The sequence below is a fragment of the Phyllopteryx taeniolatus genome, chromosome 8 (assembly GCF_024500385.1).
Source record: "Phyllopteryx taeniolatus isolate TA_2022b chromosome 8, UOR_Ptae_1.2, whole genome shotgun sequence".
NCBI classification, from domain to species: Eukaryota; Metazoa; Chordata; class Actinopteri; order Syngnathiformes; family Syngnathidae; genus Phyllopteryx; species Phyllopteryx taeniolatus.
Genome location: NC_084509.1, coordinates 4,672,916 through 4,690,312, shown reverse-complemented (window position 1 = coordinate 4,690,312; position 17,397 = coordinate 4,672,916). Strand labels below are relative to the sequence as shown.

General features: G+C 45.1%; 1 protein-coding gene across 4 annotated transcripts in view; it reads right to left on the bottom strand.

Annotated features, from left to right (window-relative positions):
• Nucleotides 1–17,397, bottom strand: part of dscamb (Down syndrome cell adhesion molecule b) — a 134,631-nt gene that overhangs the window by 8,837 nt on the left and 108,397 nt on the right. For 2 of the 4 annotated variants that reach the window (XM_061782749.1, XM_061782751.1), the window contains exons 13-26: nt 12,396–12,492; nt 11,607–11,735; nt 10,716–10,883; nt 9,570–9,640; nt 7,965–8,208; nt 6,756–6,902; nt 5,810–5,965; nt 5,301–5,440; nt 4,998–5,151; nt 4,784–4,901; nt 4,043–4,209; nt 3,813–3,911; nt 882–1,070; nt 495–785 (exon numbers count right to left, since the gene is read on the bottom strand). In XM_061782749.1, the coding sequence (XP_061638733.1) occupies nt 495–785; nt 882–1,070; nt 3,813–3,911; nt 4,043–4,209; nt 4,784–4,901; nt 4,998–5,151; nt 5,301–5,440; nt 5,810–5,965; nt 6,756–6,902; nt 7,965–8,208; nt 9,570–9,640; nt 10,716–10,883; nt 11,607–11,735; nt 12,396–12,492 (2,170 nt within the window). The remainder of the gene's footprint in view (nt 1–494; nt 786–881; nt 1,071–3,812; nt 3,912–4,042; nt 4,210–4,783; nt 4,902–4,997; nt 5,152–5,300; nt 5,441–5,809; nt 5,966–6,755; nt 6,903–7,964; nt 8,209–9,569; nt 9,641–10,715; nt 10,884–11,606; nt 11,736–12,395; nt 12,493–17,397) is intronic. The other 2 variants (XM_061782752.1, XM_061782750.1) reach the window with 1 other exon arrangement.

The following is a 17,397-nucleotide window of genomic DNA, read 5'->3' as shown; positions in this document are numbered from 1 at the left end:
TATATATATATATATATACTTTTTGTGACATTTCATATTTTTCTCATGAAAAATATGTGCCTTGGCTCAATAAAGTTTGGGTAACACTGTACTCTTTATGTGCCCTGCAATTGACTGGCAACCAGGGCAACCAGTCCAAAGTGTACGACACCTCTCGCCCAAAGTAATCTGAGACAGGCTCCAGGAAACCTGACAAGCGGTATAGAAAATAGATGGATGGATGGCTGGAGGGATGTTGCAAAACCTTTTTGATTTCCAAAAAACATTCAGTTCTCTGTCAGAGTCACACCTGTAGTTTTGCAAATTTCCATCTTTTTATCTGATTTCTTTATAATTTATTTAGACCTTTATTTGTGTACTCTTTTATTTATTTATTCAATTTTATATTTATTTTAAAATGAAAATTGCACTAGTGCTAGTAAGAATACATCTGAATCTGCTTATTTTATTAGAAATGAATAACAGTGTAACTTTGGTCAACATTTCTAACTCACTTCCATCCGCATTGAGAGTGGCAAAGGTGAGCTTCTTTTCTGCTGAGCCAGCACTGTTGATGACCTTCATCTGCAAGTCATACCAGGTGCCCTCCTGCAGGTCGTACAGGATGTAGCTCTTGGTCAACGACGTGCGCTGAGCTGTGGTCCAGGTGGCCGACTCCACGGCTTTGTACTCGAGAATGAAGGAGGTGATTGGACAGCCGCCATTGTTCCAGCCAACCAGATTGAGTCTGGCCCGAGTGGAGTTGATGCAGGTGAAGAGTTCGTGTTCTTTGGCAAACTGCGGTTCTGAGGGGCAGACACACAGATGGTACAGCAGCAGCTTGGATTTTAGACTCAATCTGCGTATTTCACAACATCCATCCACCAGTCTATGCATCATACCTTTTCCATGAGTTTTAGCTTCAATGATCTCACTGATTCGGCCCGGCCCAACAGCATTCTGGGCCGTCAGGGTGAATTTATACCAAGTGCCACACTTCAGGTTCTCCAGACGGTACAAACGCTCGCTGGGGCTGATGGGAAAACTACCCCACTGCTCGCTGTTGTCCTCTGAGTACTGCAGGATGTATCCTGCCGATGAAACGGTGACAGAATATCATGAAAATCTTTTCATTTCTCTTTAGCAATAACGATAATATTGGTCTTGTAAAGATGCTTTTCCTGCCAAAAGAGTCTCCAACTAGCGGGTTTTGATTTGTGATTATCATGTAGTCATTATTGTGTTTCATCTGGCAACAATTTATTTCACCCTAACTGATACATTTCGGAGAAATTTATGAAAACATAAGAAACATATAACAATTCATAAATAACTGCTGTAGACTAATAACTAGACATAACAAACACTTGCGGCCGTATGTCTAGGACACTCGGGTAAAGAGAGGGGCGCAGCTGTCAACTGATCACCACCTGGTGGTGAGTTGGCTCCGATGGTGGGGGAAGATGCCGCTCCGACGTGGCAGGCCCAAACGTATTGTGAGGGTCTGGTGGGAACGTCTGGCGGAATCCCCTGTCAGAAGGAGTTTCAACTCCCACCTCCGACAGAACTTTGCTCATGTTCCGGGGGAGGCGGGAGACATCGAGTCCGAGTGGACCACGTTCCGCACCTCCATTGCTGAGGCGGCCGACAGGAGCTGCGGCCGTAAGGTGGTCGGTGCCTGTCGTGGCGGCAATCCCCGAACCCGTTGGTGGACGCCAATGGTGAGGGATCCCATCAAGCTGAAGAAGGAGTCCTATCGGGCCTTTTTGGCCTGTGGGACTTCTGAGGCAGCTGATGGGTACCGGCTGGCCAAGCGGAATGCAGCTTTGGTGGTCGCTGAAGCAAAAACTCGGGCATGGGAGGAGTTCGGTGAGGCCATGGAGAAAGACTTCCAGAAATTCTGGTCCACCATCCGACGTCTCAGGAGGGGAAAGCAGTGCACCATCAACACTGTGTATAGTGGGGATGGGGCGCTGCTGACCTCGACTCGGGACGTTGTGACCCGGTGGGAAGAATACTTCGAAGACCTCCTCAATTCCACCAACACGCCTTCCCATGAGGGAGCAGAGTCTGGGTTCTTTGAGGCGGGCTCTCCAATCTCTGGGGTTGAGGTCACCGAGGTAGTTAAAAAGCTCCTCGGTGGCAGGGCCCCGAGGGGTGGATGAGATTTGCCCCGAGTTCCTCACGCCTCTGGATGTTGTAGGGCTGTCCTGGTTGACACGCCTCTGCAACATCGCGTGGACATCGGGGACAGTGCCTCTGGATTGGCAGACTGGGGTGGTGGTCCGGAGGGTGTGTTCCAACTACAGGGGGATCACACTCCTCAGCCTCCCTGGTAAGGTCTATTCAGGGGTGCTGGAGAGGAAGGTCCGTCGGGAAGTTGAATCCCAGATTCAGGAGGAGCAGTGTGGTTTTCGTCCTGGCCGTGGAACAGTGGACCAGCTCTACACCCTTGGCAGGGTCCTCGAGGGTGCATGGGAGTTCGCCCAACCAGTCTACATGTGTTTTGTGGACTTGGAGAAGGCGTTCGACCGTGTCCCTTGGGTAGTCGTGTGGGGGGTGCTTCGGGAGTATGGGGTACCGAACCCCCTGATACGGGCTGTTCGGTCCCTGTAAGACCGGAGTCAGAGTTTGGTCCGCATATGCGGCAGTAAGTCAGACTCGTTTCCGGTGAGGGTATGACTCCGCCAAGGCTGGCCTTTGTCACCGATTCTGTTCATAACTTTTATGGACAGAATTTCTAGGCGCAGCCGAGACGTAGAGGGGGTCCGGTTTGGTGGCCTCAGTATTGCATCTCTGCTTTTTGCAGATGATGTGGTTCTGTTGGCTTCATCAAGCCATGATCTCCAACTCTCACTGTAGCGGTTCACAGCAGAGTGTGAAGCGGCTGGGATGAGAATCAGCACCTCCAAATCTGAGCCCATGGTCCTCAGTCGGAAAAGGGTGGCGTGCCCTCTCCAGGTCGGGGATGAGATCCTGCCCCAAGTGGAGGAGTTCAAGTATCTTGGGGTCTTGTTCACGAGTGAGGGAAGAATGGAACGGGAGATCGACAGGTGGATCGGCGCAGCGTCTGCAGTGATGCAGACTTTGTATCGATCCGTGGTAAAGAAGGAGCTAAGCCGAAAGGCGAAGCTCCCGACTTACCGGTCGATCTACGTTCCTACCCTCACCTATGGTCACGAGCTGTGGGTTGTGACCGAAAGACGAGATCCCGGATACAAGCGGCCGAAATGAGTTTCCTCCGCAGGGTGTCCGGGCTCTCCCTTAGAGATAGGGTGAGGAGCTCGGTCATCCGGGAGGATCTCAGATTAGAGCCGTTGCTCCTTCACATCGAGAAGAGCCAGATCAGGTGGCTGTGGCATCTGATTCGGATGCCTCCCTGGTGAGGTGTTCCAGGCACGTCCCACCGGGAGGAGACCCCGGGGACGACCCAGGACACGCTGGAGAGACTACATCCTTCGGCTGGCCTGGGAACGCCTCGGGATCCCCCCGGAAGAAATGGATGAAGTGGCTGGGGAAAGGGAAGTCTGGGCGTCCCTGCTAAAGCTACTGCCCCCGCGACCCGACCTCGGATAAGCGGTAGAAGATGGCTGGATGGATGGATAACAAACACATATAGAAATAGAGTTTATTGTGTCATTGTGTTATTGCAGCATTTTAAGACAAATGTAATGCTAAAGTGACATTTAAAAGGATGATTAAGGTTTTCATTTTGGAAAATTTAATTTAAGACATTTTATGGATCCGTGGACAATCTCGATAAAGTTTTCCAATGTGCTTGCTGAGTCTACATTATTTGTTATGTATCTACTGTATGTGCCAGTATATGTCACCTCTGATGGAGCTACCGCCATTGTCTCCCGGTATCCACGACAACGTGATTGAAGTGGTGGTGGTCTTAGTCACTGTGAGACGTGGCTGATCGGGAGGCACTGAGGATATAAGGATGAAGACACTTCAATGCATGATGTGAGGTTATTATTAAAAACATATACTATGTGTGTGTGTGTGTGTGTGGTTCTTTCATAAAAACATTATCTGGGACATATCCACGTTGACTTGCCTTGAACCTGCAGGTTAAGCGTGATCTCGTCCGAGCCCCAGTTGTTGCTGGCCACGCAGCTGTAGTTCCCAGAATCCTCTGCTTTGACTGTGCGGATGATGAAGCTGCCATTGGTGTGGACACTTCGTCGACCGTCCACCAGGACAGGCGTCGGCGTCCCATTGGTGCTGCAGACAAATAGCTTGGATAATAACTACCATACTGATTATTATCAAAAACAAAAAACTGCTACTTATTACATTACACTGCACATTTTTTTACAAATCAATTTATCCTTATAATTCTGTTTGGTAATAATTTTGTTAGCACACAAACATTGACTGTTTTCCTGTCAGATCTCCCTGTCCATTCTCTTTGTTTTTGTGGTGCAGTGGAGACCCAAATTAGGAGGGAAATCAGCGTGATTAGAATATTGCTTATTGAATTATGATCTATGTAAATACCTGGTTTATTCGAACGTTTTGTTTTGGTGTGGTTCATCCAACCCAAACGTTACCATCAAGAACACAATAGACACTATTTTATGAAATCACACTTGGATTTCAAAGTCCTTTGACAAGAAAGTGTGTGCATGTTTGACAATCACTAAAAAAACCCACATTACAGCATTTTAGTATTACAATTGGGGACCCGACAAAAACTGACCTGCGTCCCATTTTAGGTTGACAGGGATGACATAGACCGATTGAGATTGCACCCTACCTAAGGTTTTGGTACAACAATTATTGAGACATGACTTACTTTCCCTTGAGCCACTTGATTGTGGGAGGAGGGTCCCCAATAGCTTTGCATGGTAGGACAATGTCCTTCATCCAAGGAGTGGTCACTGTACCATTGAAGGTTAAAATTCTGGCTGGTGCTAAACACAACACACGTAGAGAAACAATTTGATGTAAAACAAAAAGAGGAGGAGGCTGCAAGGGAAGACTACCTTTGCTTATATGGTGCACTGTACCTTTAGCCAGAGGTTCCACTGTGATCTTCTCACTGTTGTTGCCGTGACCAGCAGCAGTCACAGCCACCACCCAGATGCTGTACTGCCTGTTCCGAGCCAGATTTGGGATCCTGTAGAAATATGCGTCGGGAGAGGCTTCAAACTCGCTCATTACCTGCAAAACGGAGAGGAGAAGAGATTACTGTATCACTGTGAAGCCACAGTATTTTGACGGCCTCATCACAGAGCATTGTTATTTGAGTCATCCATTCCCCCTAGCTTAAAAGACCAGGGAAATGATAGAATCCCGTGGCACACACACACTATTACCATCGGATGCAGGTTCGAGCAGAAGACGATGTATTTCCTGATGATGCCGTTGAGTTTGAGAGGAGGCAGCCAGGATACGAATACCACAGAACTGCTGGAGGCAGCGGCCTTCACGCCTGCAGGGGGACCAGGAACTGGGGATGGACACAAAGAAGTCAAACTCAGAAAATACAATAAATAAGCAATTCCCTATTAGAAACCTATAACTCCAAATTCTGTGATTTTTTTTCCATTACACTGTACATATATGGAGAAAAACAACATTCACCATGAGTATGATGCAGCAAAGTGTTATAACACTGCCAAACACAACCACAGAAATAAAAAGAAAATAAATGCATAATCAATAAATGACTACTTCGCTGACAGTGTCACTTAAATCTTTGTAATGTGAGGAATTATAGAACATACTGAATATATTCAAAGACAAACAATATTTCTGCTGTGAGAAAAACATGCAACTGTCATACAGTATATGTTCCTTTTTCATTGCAGCGTCTTACCATCCTCTTTGGTCCGCACGTAGATCTGTTCACTGCGAACACCATCTCCGGCGTTGGTGAAGGCTAACACCTGGATGCTGTAGTTCGTGTACTTCTCCAGACCATCCAGTTCCAGAGACGGCTGACCTGTGGTTACGTTTCTGATTTCTCCGAGTTCTAACACACGAGGGGAAATGAATTTATGAGCCTTAGCATGCAAAATACTCATTCACGCATTATCATGATGAATACAACACTTAACACTTTATGTATGGAAAGGGACACCACGCTATTGTAGTTTATTAATGGACTTTATGCCATAAAGTATATTTCTGCTTCTTTCTTACCACTGTGAATTTTTATTAATACTAAGCATTATAGACTGTCTGCATCTGTTAGTAAAACTGCCTCTTTTGTTTTGTGTGACTCTTTTCTTTTATTTCTTGGTAACAAATAATAGAACACTGTTAAACATTAACATGTTAACTTACTATAATAACAAAGATGTTAAGTATAATTCCACAAAGGGTGTAATTGGAGTAATGTGTGTAAAATATATAGAAGAGGACCAACAAAGTCAAATAAAAACAACATTGTATATGATATTATAAGCTTCTCGATGACAAAATAATCAAAGAAGGATACATAATTAAAATAATCTTGAATTATTGAGGAATCAAACAAAATATAGACTAAGGGACAATTTAGGAGACCATGTGGGTAAAATTATGTTGATTATCAACCCATAATGCAATTTGAAAATCATGACAAGAGTTAAAATACCGTTTGAGGGACACTTCTAAACCATTACAGTACATAGCAGTATAATGATGCAACAGTGCCCCCTAGAGCAATATTTATAAAACCCCAGCAGTTGAAAATACTGTACCTGCACTTTATATTCAGGCTTCCACAGCAATTAAAATGCATTGATCGTTGTACAATGTGAGCATTTCTATGTTATTACCTCCATCAGGCAGGTTTGCCCAGTAGATGACTCTGTAGCCCTGCAAGTTGCCATTGAGAGCCTCTCTTGGAAGCTGAATCCAGGAGAGTGAGATAACCTCGGGGGACTTGGCCACGGCCAGCACATTTTCAGGAGGCCGAGATGGCACTGACAAAAGAAACATAGGGGTTAGTCTTAATGTATGCTTGAACGGAAAAGGAAATGTGAAATTAAATGTTTTTGTTTTTTTTAATAGAACGGAGGAATTCTAAACGTTGCATTTAGGTGGCTATGTACGTATAGTTAAGTAATAGTAATCACTACAGTCTACTGGAAATATTATTTTCTTCTACATCAAAAAATGCAAATAACACACTGAACAAATGTAAAGGAAACAAAAAAATGCAAGGTTTTAGTAGAGGACAATGCATTCCCAATTGGTTATGATAGTCCGGAAGTAGTATCATAGAGGTTGTTTAACAAAATAATTTGCTTAAAAAAAAAATATCAGGTCAGCTCAAATTAAATTGTTGGCTATCTGAAAAATGAATCTTTGATGAAGAAATGTCATAACTTCATTCATTCATCATTTTTGGCCAATGTTGAAGGTGACAGTTATTATAAAGCAAACACACAATGGTTTGTTAAACTATTTAAACACATTCAAGTGGAATGTCCAAAATCAAATGCCACAAACGTGATTAAATTTGGAGTCCAACCATTAAATGAAAAGAAACAACAAAAAAGCCACAAAAGTCAAACATGAAATTGAAAATAACAGCACAGGAACCTGAGAAAGCATCTGACAGACAAATGATTAATTCCAACAATACCTAACAATGTTACAATATCCTATCGATATTAGAATAAATTCACTTTATGTTATTTCCTATGGGTAAATATTGTTTTGGAATTAGAACAATATGTAAGTCAACCAGTGTCACAGAATCAGTCTGTTTGACTTTTGAGGTTGGACTCTGTTAAAAAAAATAAAAATAAAATAAAATAAAATCTTATGTTAAAATAGTCCACTTGGTGGTAGCATTGTATAAATGATTCCATTTAAAAAACCAAATCTTATTGTAATGAACTGGGTCTTTTTAGCTTGGACTTCAAACTCAGTGAGGTCAATTGTGGTCAACTAATTCAGATTTAAAAAAATCAAATAAAAGAAATAAATAAATAAAACTGATAACCCACCATAAGAATTAACATTCATCCCCTGCTTACCATCCTCTAAAGTTTTAGTGACCACCTGCTGTGAGGATGGTCCTGTCCCGGCCCGGTTAGCCGCTTGGACTACCACGCTGTACTGCGTGAACTTCTTCAAGTTGTCCAGCACAATGCTCTCCATGATGTCTCCTGTGGTGTCCAGGCTGATGATGGTGAATTGGTGACTTCCACCGGGGCTGTACTCCCTGTAGCCCACCTGGTAGCCTCGGATCACGCCGTTCTGCAAGTGCTTGTTGGGAGGCTGCCAGACATGAGGAATAATCACTCAACAGTTGAGCACTTATGAATACAGATTAAGGCAAATAATAATAACAAAATAAAAATACTTTAGATGTACATTATATAAAAAGGCTACACACCCCTGTTCAAATGTCCAGTTTTTTGTGACATAAACAAATAAGAGCAAGATAATTTTTGTAGCATTTGCACCAAACATACTTTTTGGAATTATAGCCAAAACGTTCAACCTTGGTTTCATCGGACCATAGCACATTTTCCCACTTGTGTTTGAGAGACTTCAATTGTATTTTTGCGAATTTTGAAACCAAGGTAGATTTTTATTTATTTATTTGTTTATTTTTTTGTAGGGCCTACACAATCTAATGAGATCCAACACAAAAGCTGCCTTTACAAAGATAATTCTGGGTTTGTAAAGGCAGAATTTGTGTACAGTTCTTGTATTGTCTCATTAAATTGTGCAGGTACAGTGTACCCATAATGAGGCCAATGAGGGTACAATGGCATTCTCTGTTCATTTGTTGAAGATGACTGAGCTTCTCTGAGGTGACTTGAAGTTTTAAAATTCAGTTTGAATCTTGTTTTATTACTGTTTCAGTAATTTGCTCAAGAAAACATAATTACTTGCTTGGTTTAGGATAATACAATAGTCTTTCTACAACTTGAACCACAAGCTAGAAAGACTCAATTATCAAGACAGTGGCAGAATTCTTATCACATGGATGCTTCTTAATTCCTTTAATATATTTTTGTCAGGCTGCTTTTTTGTCCCAGCTTCAACAGATTTTTTTATTTCCCAAGGCCAATCCTAAAATTTTTGGTGGCCTGTGAACCATGCAACCTCTTCAACTATTTGATACTATGAATGAACGTCTTGTACAAATGACACAATGCAACATTCAAATTGGACCAAAAAAGCAACATGTGATGAATCTTGAAGAGCCCAGAAAAAGCTTTGTAGGCTTGTAACCCTGCCATGTACTCTCCGTGTATGACCTCAGTTGACGTGAATGAAAAGGCTGTGCTGTGTTATTATATAAACTGTATTTTTTTGTTTTATCTTTTCTACTTCTTATTTAAAATTTTTAAATAACACTCCCATATTTTGCAAAAAGGTTTCACAATTAATTTATTTTTAACTTTTTCAATAAACGCTTTTTAGAACGATCATTTGAAATAAAAACAAATATATCTTCTATTGTTCAAAATTTTTTTTTACGTATTTATTTTTCATAAAAAAAAAAAAAAAACAACATTTTAATTTCTTCTCGTAACCTCCTGATGTGGCTCCATCTTTTGAATTTATAATTACAATACGCAGCGGGCTGGACCCGACTGTTATATTGACTTGGACAGTGATTGTACCTTCCAGGAAACCTTGATGCTCTGCGGGGAGGTGGGCTCCAGAGTGACTTCCTGTGGAGGACCGTCAGGAGCTGCAAAATGAAATCCATCAGTCAACATTACCCGGCACTTGTGTCTTGAATGGGACAGATTATCTACCATCAAGGCCAATTTAGTTTACACTTTCACTTCACTAGAGGGTACTGGCGAGTTAAAAATATGATGTTTGAATGCTCGCTATACTTAATACGCCTTGCGGCTTAATAGGGTAATAAAAACAACAATATTAATATTTAAATGTGACAAATGCTTGAGTTACTTTGAATTTCATGCTTTACCTCATTAAGTTAATTTAATGTGCTCGCGGGGGAATGAGTACAAGTACTAAGTAAATTAACATTTATTGAGGTGACTAAACACGCCAGAGTGAAGTTAAGATAAAAGCCTCCCCATTTACAACTGTATGTGATAGTGAACTCTAAATATTGTTATTTCATGACAAACACAAATATTCATGCCTGACCGTGTTTCTATGGTACCAAGCGTTTTCTGCTGTTGGGCTCTTCTGGAACAAAGGCTACGCCCCTATTAATTGCCGTGTGCATTGTCCGCTTGAATTAATAAAAGCCACACCTCAAATAGAAGCCTCTTTTTGGCACAGTCTTTAACATAACAGATTTCCTCAAATAATGCCCTCTGATCTAGACACTGTGTCCCAATTAATCACAGTGTGATTTGTCCACTTGAAAGAATTGTCACACAGATTACACAAATAGATGCATAAACGTGCCCTCAAGGCAAAAGTAACAGATGGTGCCACTTGGAGGCTGCAATTACTTTTCCAATAGCATTTGATATTACCATGTGTCACGGTAAAGTCCATTATCACAACACACACCACTGCAGATCAGAAGTGGCATCTGTGAAGCTGAAGCTGCTGTATGCAGCACCGTGTGGGACAAATACCAGCGAGTCATGCCCAAAAATAGTATTTACTGCATTTATGGTTAAAAATGTTTTTTAAAAAAATTACTTAATTGTATTACAAAAATGCAATGCATCAAGGCCTCCTAGCAGTAAACGCCTTAGCCTTGTTTGACGCCTTTCCACAGTTGAGGGAATAAATGCCTCTGGCCATGATATGACAAAGTAGAGTGAGTCGCTGACCGGCTTCATCGGTCGTGATGGTGAGTTCGTTGCTCGGGTTGCTGTTGCCGATGACGTTCTTGGCAACCATGCGGATGTTGTAGGTGGAAGAAGGGTGGAGGTCAATGATGGTGGCCTGGTTGAGCTGTGGTGACACATCTTTGGTGACTTGGGCTGATAGCCACGAAGCTAGAGGGAAAACACAAAAACGCAGGCTATCAGAAACGTTACCCTGTAATATTGTGGACATATGCCAAATGAAAAGATGCTTACCAAATAAAAACAAAAAAGTAGACAATTTATTTTGTGCTCGGATACATTATTGTACTTACCGTACTTGCTACATTAGGTTTCTGAAGATTTAGTAAAGCAGCTTGCCCAAAGAGCTGTCATGGAATGATTTCATTACACTACTTCATGGCCCCCTCTGCTGCAAATGGAAGCATCTTCATTCAAGTTATTTTTCGTACATTTTTCATCCAGCTCAAGGCTGAATAAATGATCCATCCATCCATCCATCCATCCATCCAGCCATCCGTCCATCTTATCTACACCCTGGATTTGTTGCCAGTCAGTAAAGGGCACACATACAGAGACAGACAACCATTGACTCTCACCTTCACACGGTCATTGAGTGGAAACTAAACCCACACTGTCTACACCAAAATCAGGCGAATGTACCACTACCCCATCAGTGACTGGATAAATGATGAGTATGTGGTGACCCACAAGATGGAGACATTCGCCGGGCGTATGTATCTTCAAGGGAGGGGCAGGAGATGAAAGATCAAAGGGAGTTGTTGGCTTTAAAGGGAATAGTTGGCTGTTTAATGTGAAAACACTCTGTATGTGGAAAGAGTAAAGAGAGATGACTGTTTCTCGTCTTGTTATTTACCGCATCTCCCCAAGTACCTGTTTTGTTCTTGCACTCTATGTCATATCCTGTAATGGGGCTGTTGCCATCAAAGCCCATGGTCCAGCGAAGTGCTATGGTTCTGTCTTTGACTTCCCGGATCTCTACCTCAGGAGGGTCAGGAGGCTCTGCGGTAAAATGTGAATAAAATTAATAAACTTACATAAACTTTCCTTCGAACACAGAAAGCAGGTAGAAAGGACAGATCAATTATTTTTTATCTGTATCTATACTTCTGTATGCAAAACAGCAAACAGCATGGGGGAACAAGAATTAATTAGATAGTAAATGACTAAAGGTATATATGTAAGACTTTTTCTCTAGCAATACCATTTGTTCAAATAAAATCAAGTTTGTTGTCAAGTGCATGCCAGAACAAAAGATGGCCCTATGTCCAAAAGTGTAGAACCGTGTACAGCAATCAGAAGCCTGAAGGAAGTAATTTTAGGAACACACAAACCATCAGTCTTGAATCGAGGTAAAAGATAATCATACAAGTGGACTGAGCGTGAAGCACCATGACCTCTGAATAATTACACTTAAGAGCTTAAAAATACTAATATAAGGATATCATGGAGCACATTTTGAAATCATACAAATGAGACGAGCTTCCAAGAAATTTTCGAAAGGCTTCAATCGAGCTGAATTTAGTCCAAAGAGTGCAAATGCATACAAAGAAATACCACAGTACATAAAAAAATACGATTTGCAAGGACTGTAGTTTATCTTCTTCTAAAACAAACTGGAAATATTAAAACATTTGAATAGCTTATTTTGAAGTGTTTTACCTTGCACAGTCAGCTGTATGATTCCTCGATCTTCTCCAAAGGAATTGATGGCGTGACAGGAGAAGAAACCAGAGTCCTCGCGTACGGTGGGCATTATCTGTTGATAAAGAAGCACATGTCTGTGATCAAGGAACAGAGTCACACTCTCATCCAAAGAATCAAAATTAATGTATCAAATAGAATAGGAGAATTGGAAGTACAGTGGGTACGGAAAGTATTCAGACTTTTAAATTTAAATTTTTCACTCTTTTTAATATTGCAGCCATTTTTTTTTTTATATTGCAGCCATTTGCTAAAATCCCCCTCCTTGAGCCATCACCTTATCGTGGTGGAGGGGTTTGTGTGTCCCAATGATCCTAGGAGCTAAGTTGTCTGGGGCTTTATGCCCCTGGCAGGGTCACGCATGGCAAACAGGTCCTAGGTGAGGGACCAGACAAAGCATGGCTCAAAGACCCCTTATGAAGAAGACAAATTATGGACTCAGGTTTCCCTTGCCCGGACGTGAGTCACCGGGTTCACCCCGGTGGACGAGATGGTAGCCTCCCTCCGCCTTAGGGTGGGTGGATGGGTCCTGGCTGTTGTTTGTGCCTATGCACCAAACACCAGTTCAGAGTACCCTACCTTTTTGGAGTCCTTGGAGGGGATGCTGGAGAGCGCTCCCGCTGTGGACTCCATCGTTCTGCTGGGGGACTTCAATGCTCACGTGGGCAATGACAGTGAGACGTGGAAGGGCGTGATTGAGAGGAACGGCCCCCCCGATCAGAACCCGAGCGGTGTTCTGTTATTGGACTTCTGTGCTCGTCACGGATTGTCCATAACGAACACCATGTTCAAGCATAAGGGTGTCCACACGTGCACTTGGCACCAGGACACCCTACGTCGCAGTTCGATGATCGACTTTGTGGTCGTGTCATCGGACTTGCGGCCGCATGTCTTGGACACTCGGGTAAAGAGAGGGGCGGAACTGTCAACTGATCACCACGTGGTGGTGAGTTGGCTCCGATGGTGGGGGAAGATGCCGGTCCGATGTGGCAGGCCCAAACGTATTGTGAGGGTCTGCTGGGAACGACTGGCGGAATCCCCTGTTAGAAGGAGTTTCAACTCCCACCTCCGACAGAACTTTGCTCATGTTCCGGGGGAGGTGGGGGACATCGAGTCCGAGTGGACCATGTTCCGCGCCTCCATTGCTGAGGCCGTAAGGTGGTCGGTGCCTGTCGTGGTGGCAATCCCCGAACCCGTTGGTGGACACCAATGATGAGGGATACCGTCAAGCTGAAGAAGGAGTCCTATCGGGCCTTTTTGGCCTGTGGGACTCCTGAGGCAGCTGATGGGTACCGGCTGGCCAAGCGGAATGCAGCTTTGGTGGTCGCTGAAGCAAAAACTCGGGCATGGGAGGAGTTCGGTGAGGCCACGGAGAAAGACTTCCGGACGGCTTCGAGGAAATTCTGGTCCACCATCCGACGTCTCGGAAGGGGAAAGCAGTGCACCATCAACACTGTGTATAGTGAGGATGGGGCGCTGCTGACCTCGACTCGGGACGTTGTGAGCCGGTGGGGAGAACACTTCGAAGACCTCCTCAATTCCACCGACACACCTTCCTATGAGGGAGCAGAGTCTGGGTTCTCTGAGGCGGGCTCTCCTATCTCTGGGGTTGAGGTCACCGAGGTGGTTAAAAAGCTCCTCGGTGGCAAGGCTGAGATGAGATTCGCCCGGAGTTCCTCAAGGCTCTGGATGTTGTGGGGCTGTCCTGGTTGACACGCCTCTGCAACATCGCGTGGACATCGGGGACAGTGCCTCTGGATTGGCAGACTGGGGTGGTGGTCCCCCTTTTTAAGAAGGGGGACCGGAGGGTGTGTTCCAACTACAGGGGGATCACACTCCTCAGCCTCCCTGGTAAGGTCTATTCAGGGGTGCTGGAGAGGAGGGTCCGTCGGGAAGTTGAATCCCAGATTCAGGAGGAGTAGTGTGGTTTTCGTCCTGGCCGTGGAACAGTGGACCAGCTCTACACCCTTGGCAGGGTCCTCGAGGGTGCATGGGAGTTCGCCCAACCAGTCTATATGTGTTTTGTGGACTTGTAGAAGGCAAGGCGTTCGACCGTGTCCCTCGGGTGGTCCTGTGGGGGTTGCTTCGGGAGTATGGGGTACCGAACCCCCTGATATGGGTTGTTCGGTCCCTGTACGACTGTAGTCAGAGTTTGGCCCGCATATCTGGCAGTAAGTCGGACTCGTTTCCGGCGAGGGTTGGACTCCGCCAAGGCTGCCCTTTGTCACCGATTCTGTTCATAACTTTTATGGACAGAATTTCTAGGCGCAGCCGAGGCGTAGAGGGGGTCCGGTTTGGTGGCCTCAGTATTGCATCTCTGCTTTTTGGAGATGATGTGGTTCTGTTGGCTTCATCAAGCCGTGACCTCCAACTTTAATTGGAGCAGTTCGCAGCCGAGTGTGAAGCGGCTGGGATGAGAATCAGCACCTCCAAATCTGAGACCATGGTCCTCAGTCGGAAAAGGGTGGCGTGCCCTCTCCAGGTCGGGGATGAGATCCTGCCCCAAGTGGAGGAGTTCAAGTATCTTGGGGTCTTGTTCACGAGTGAGGGAAGAATGGAACGGGAGATCGACAGGCGGATCGGTGCAGCGTCTGCAGTGATGCGGACTTTGTATCGATCCGTTGTGGTAAAGAAGGAGCTAAGCCGAAAGGTGAAGCTCTCGATTTACCAGTCGATCTACGTTCCTACCCTCACCTATGGTCACGAGCTGTGGGTCGTGACCGAAAGAACGAGATCCCGGATACAAGCGGACGAAATGAGTTTCCTCCGCATTTTCACGTCTTTCCAGAGATGCTCAATTGGGTTTAAGTCAGGGCTCTGGCTGGGTCGTTCAAAAACAGTCAAGGAGTTGTTCATTTTTCCAAGATGGCGCCTACCAGTGTGGTCGCCTCGGTTACGCGCTCTCTAGTATTGTTTTTGTTTTTTTCGTTCGTCTTTGGAGACATTACACGACTCACTTACACAAGGGGAGACTTGCTAACCATCAAGGAGGCTCCTCCGGACTTTCTTTCACCAACTTTTGCAAATCCGCTCAGTTTTTTCACCGAGTTACTAACCGGAGCGGCGACCGCGGTCTTCGGCGCATGGAGGCGAAGGCGAAGGCGACGCCAAAGAGGGAAGCGAGCCTGCATCCAGGTGAAACTCCGCAAGAGAGTATACAGACTGGCGTTTCCGTCCATCCACCTCGTGAATCTACGCTCCATACCCAACAAAATGGACGAGCTTCATCTTTTGATAAAGACCAGTAAAGACTTCGGACGTTCCGCCGCCATGTGCTTTACAGAGACTTGGCTTTGTGAGGCTGTACCCGATGGCGCCGTCATGCTTCCGGGCTTTCATCTTCACTGGGCAGACCGCGACATGGATTCATCGGGAAAAACAAAAGGCGGCGGGATATGCTTCTATATCAACAACAAATGGTGTACGTACGTCACGGAGCTCAGCACACACTGCAGCCCGCATTTGGAGTCGCTGTTTTTGAACTGTAAGCCATTCTACTCGGCGCGTGAGTTCGCATCATTCATTCTCGTTGGCGTCCATATTCCGCCTCAAGCTAACATGAACGCCGCACTGCTAATGCTCGCCGAACAAGTCAACGAAATTGAAAAAAAAACACCCCCTGCAGTTTGCCTACCGAGCGAACAGGTCTGCGGATGATGCAGTCAACATGGGACTGCACTTCATCCTAGAACACCTTGACAGTGCAGGGACCTACGCGAGGATCCTGTTCGTGGACTTCAGATCAGCGTTCAACACCATCATCCCTGAACTCCTTTCATCCAAGCTTCTCCAGCTCAGCGTCTCACCTGCCATCTGCCAGTGGATTTACACCTTCCTGACGGGCAGGACACAGCAGGTGAGGCTGGGGGAGGCCACCTCATCCACACGCAGCATCAGCATTGGGGCGCCCCAAGGTTTGTCCTCTCTCCGCTGCTCTTCTCTCACTACACGAACGACTGCACCTCAACGCACCTGGCTGTCAAACTCCTGAAGTTTGCAGATGACACCACTGTCATTGGCCTCATCAAGGATGGTGACGAGTCTACATATCGACAGGAAGTGGAGTGGCTGGAGTTGTGGTGCGGCCGACACAACCTGGCGCTGAACACGCTCAAGACTGTAGAGATGATTGTGGACTTCAGGAGGTATCCTTCACCACAGCTGCCCCTCATGCTGTCCAGCTGCCATGTGTCAACCGTCGAGACCTTCAAGTTCCTGGGAATTACACTCTCTCAGGACCTGAAGTGGGCAATCAACATCAACTCCGTCCTCAAAAAGGCCCAGCAGAGGATTTACTTCCTGCGGCTTCTGAGAAAGCACGGCCTGCCACAGGAGCTGCTGACGCAGTTCTTCACATCAGTCATCGAATCAGTCCTGTGTTCTTCCATCACAGTCTGGTTTGGTGCTGCTACAAAAAAGGACAAACTCCGACTGCAAAGGACAATCAAAACTACTGAAGGGATTGTCGGTACCCCCCTACCCACCCTTGAGGACTTGCACGCTGCCAGAACTAAGACAAAAGCGTGCAAAATCCTCTCGGACCCTCCACATCCCGGTCACCAGCTCTTCCAGCTCCTTCCCTCAGGTAGGCGCTACCGATCAATGCAAACTAGAACTAGCAGACATTCCAACAGCTTCTTCCCTATTGCAATCAACTTCTTAAACACCTAACCTACAATTTCATTGCAACATGCTGGCAATTTTTTGTCTTGAGTTTGTTGTCACATTTCTGTCGGGCCAATTATATATTACTCGTGCACTCACTGTAGTAGTCTCACCACTCTGCATTATTTGCATATCTGTTGTTGACCAATATTGGCCACTCATGCCAGAGTAGCATCTGCTCCATTTGCACACTGACTGAGGAGTATCTGCAACATTTGCACAATCAACATTGTCCCCGATTATCGTACTACTCGCTTGAAGTCTCGACGCCCTTTGCACAATGGTCATTTCACCG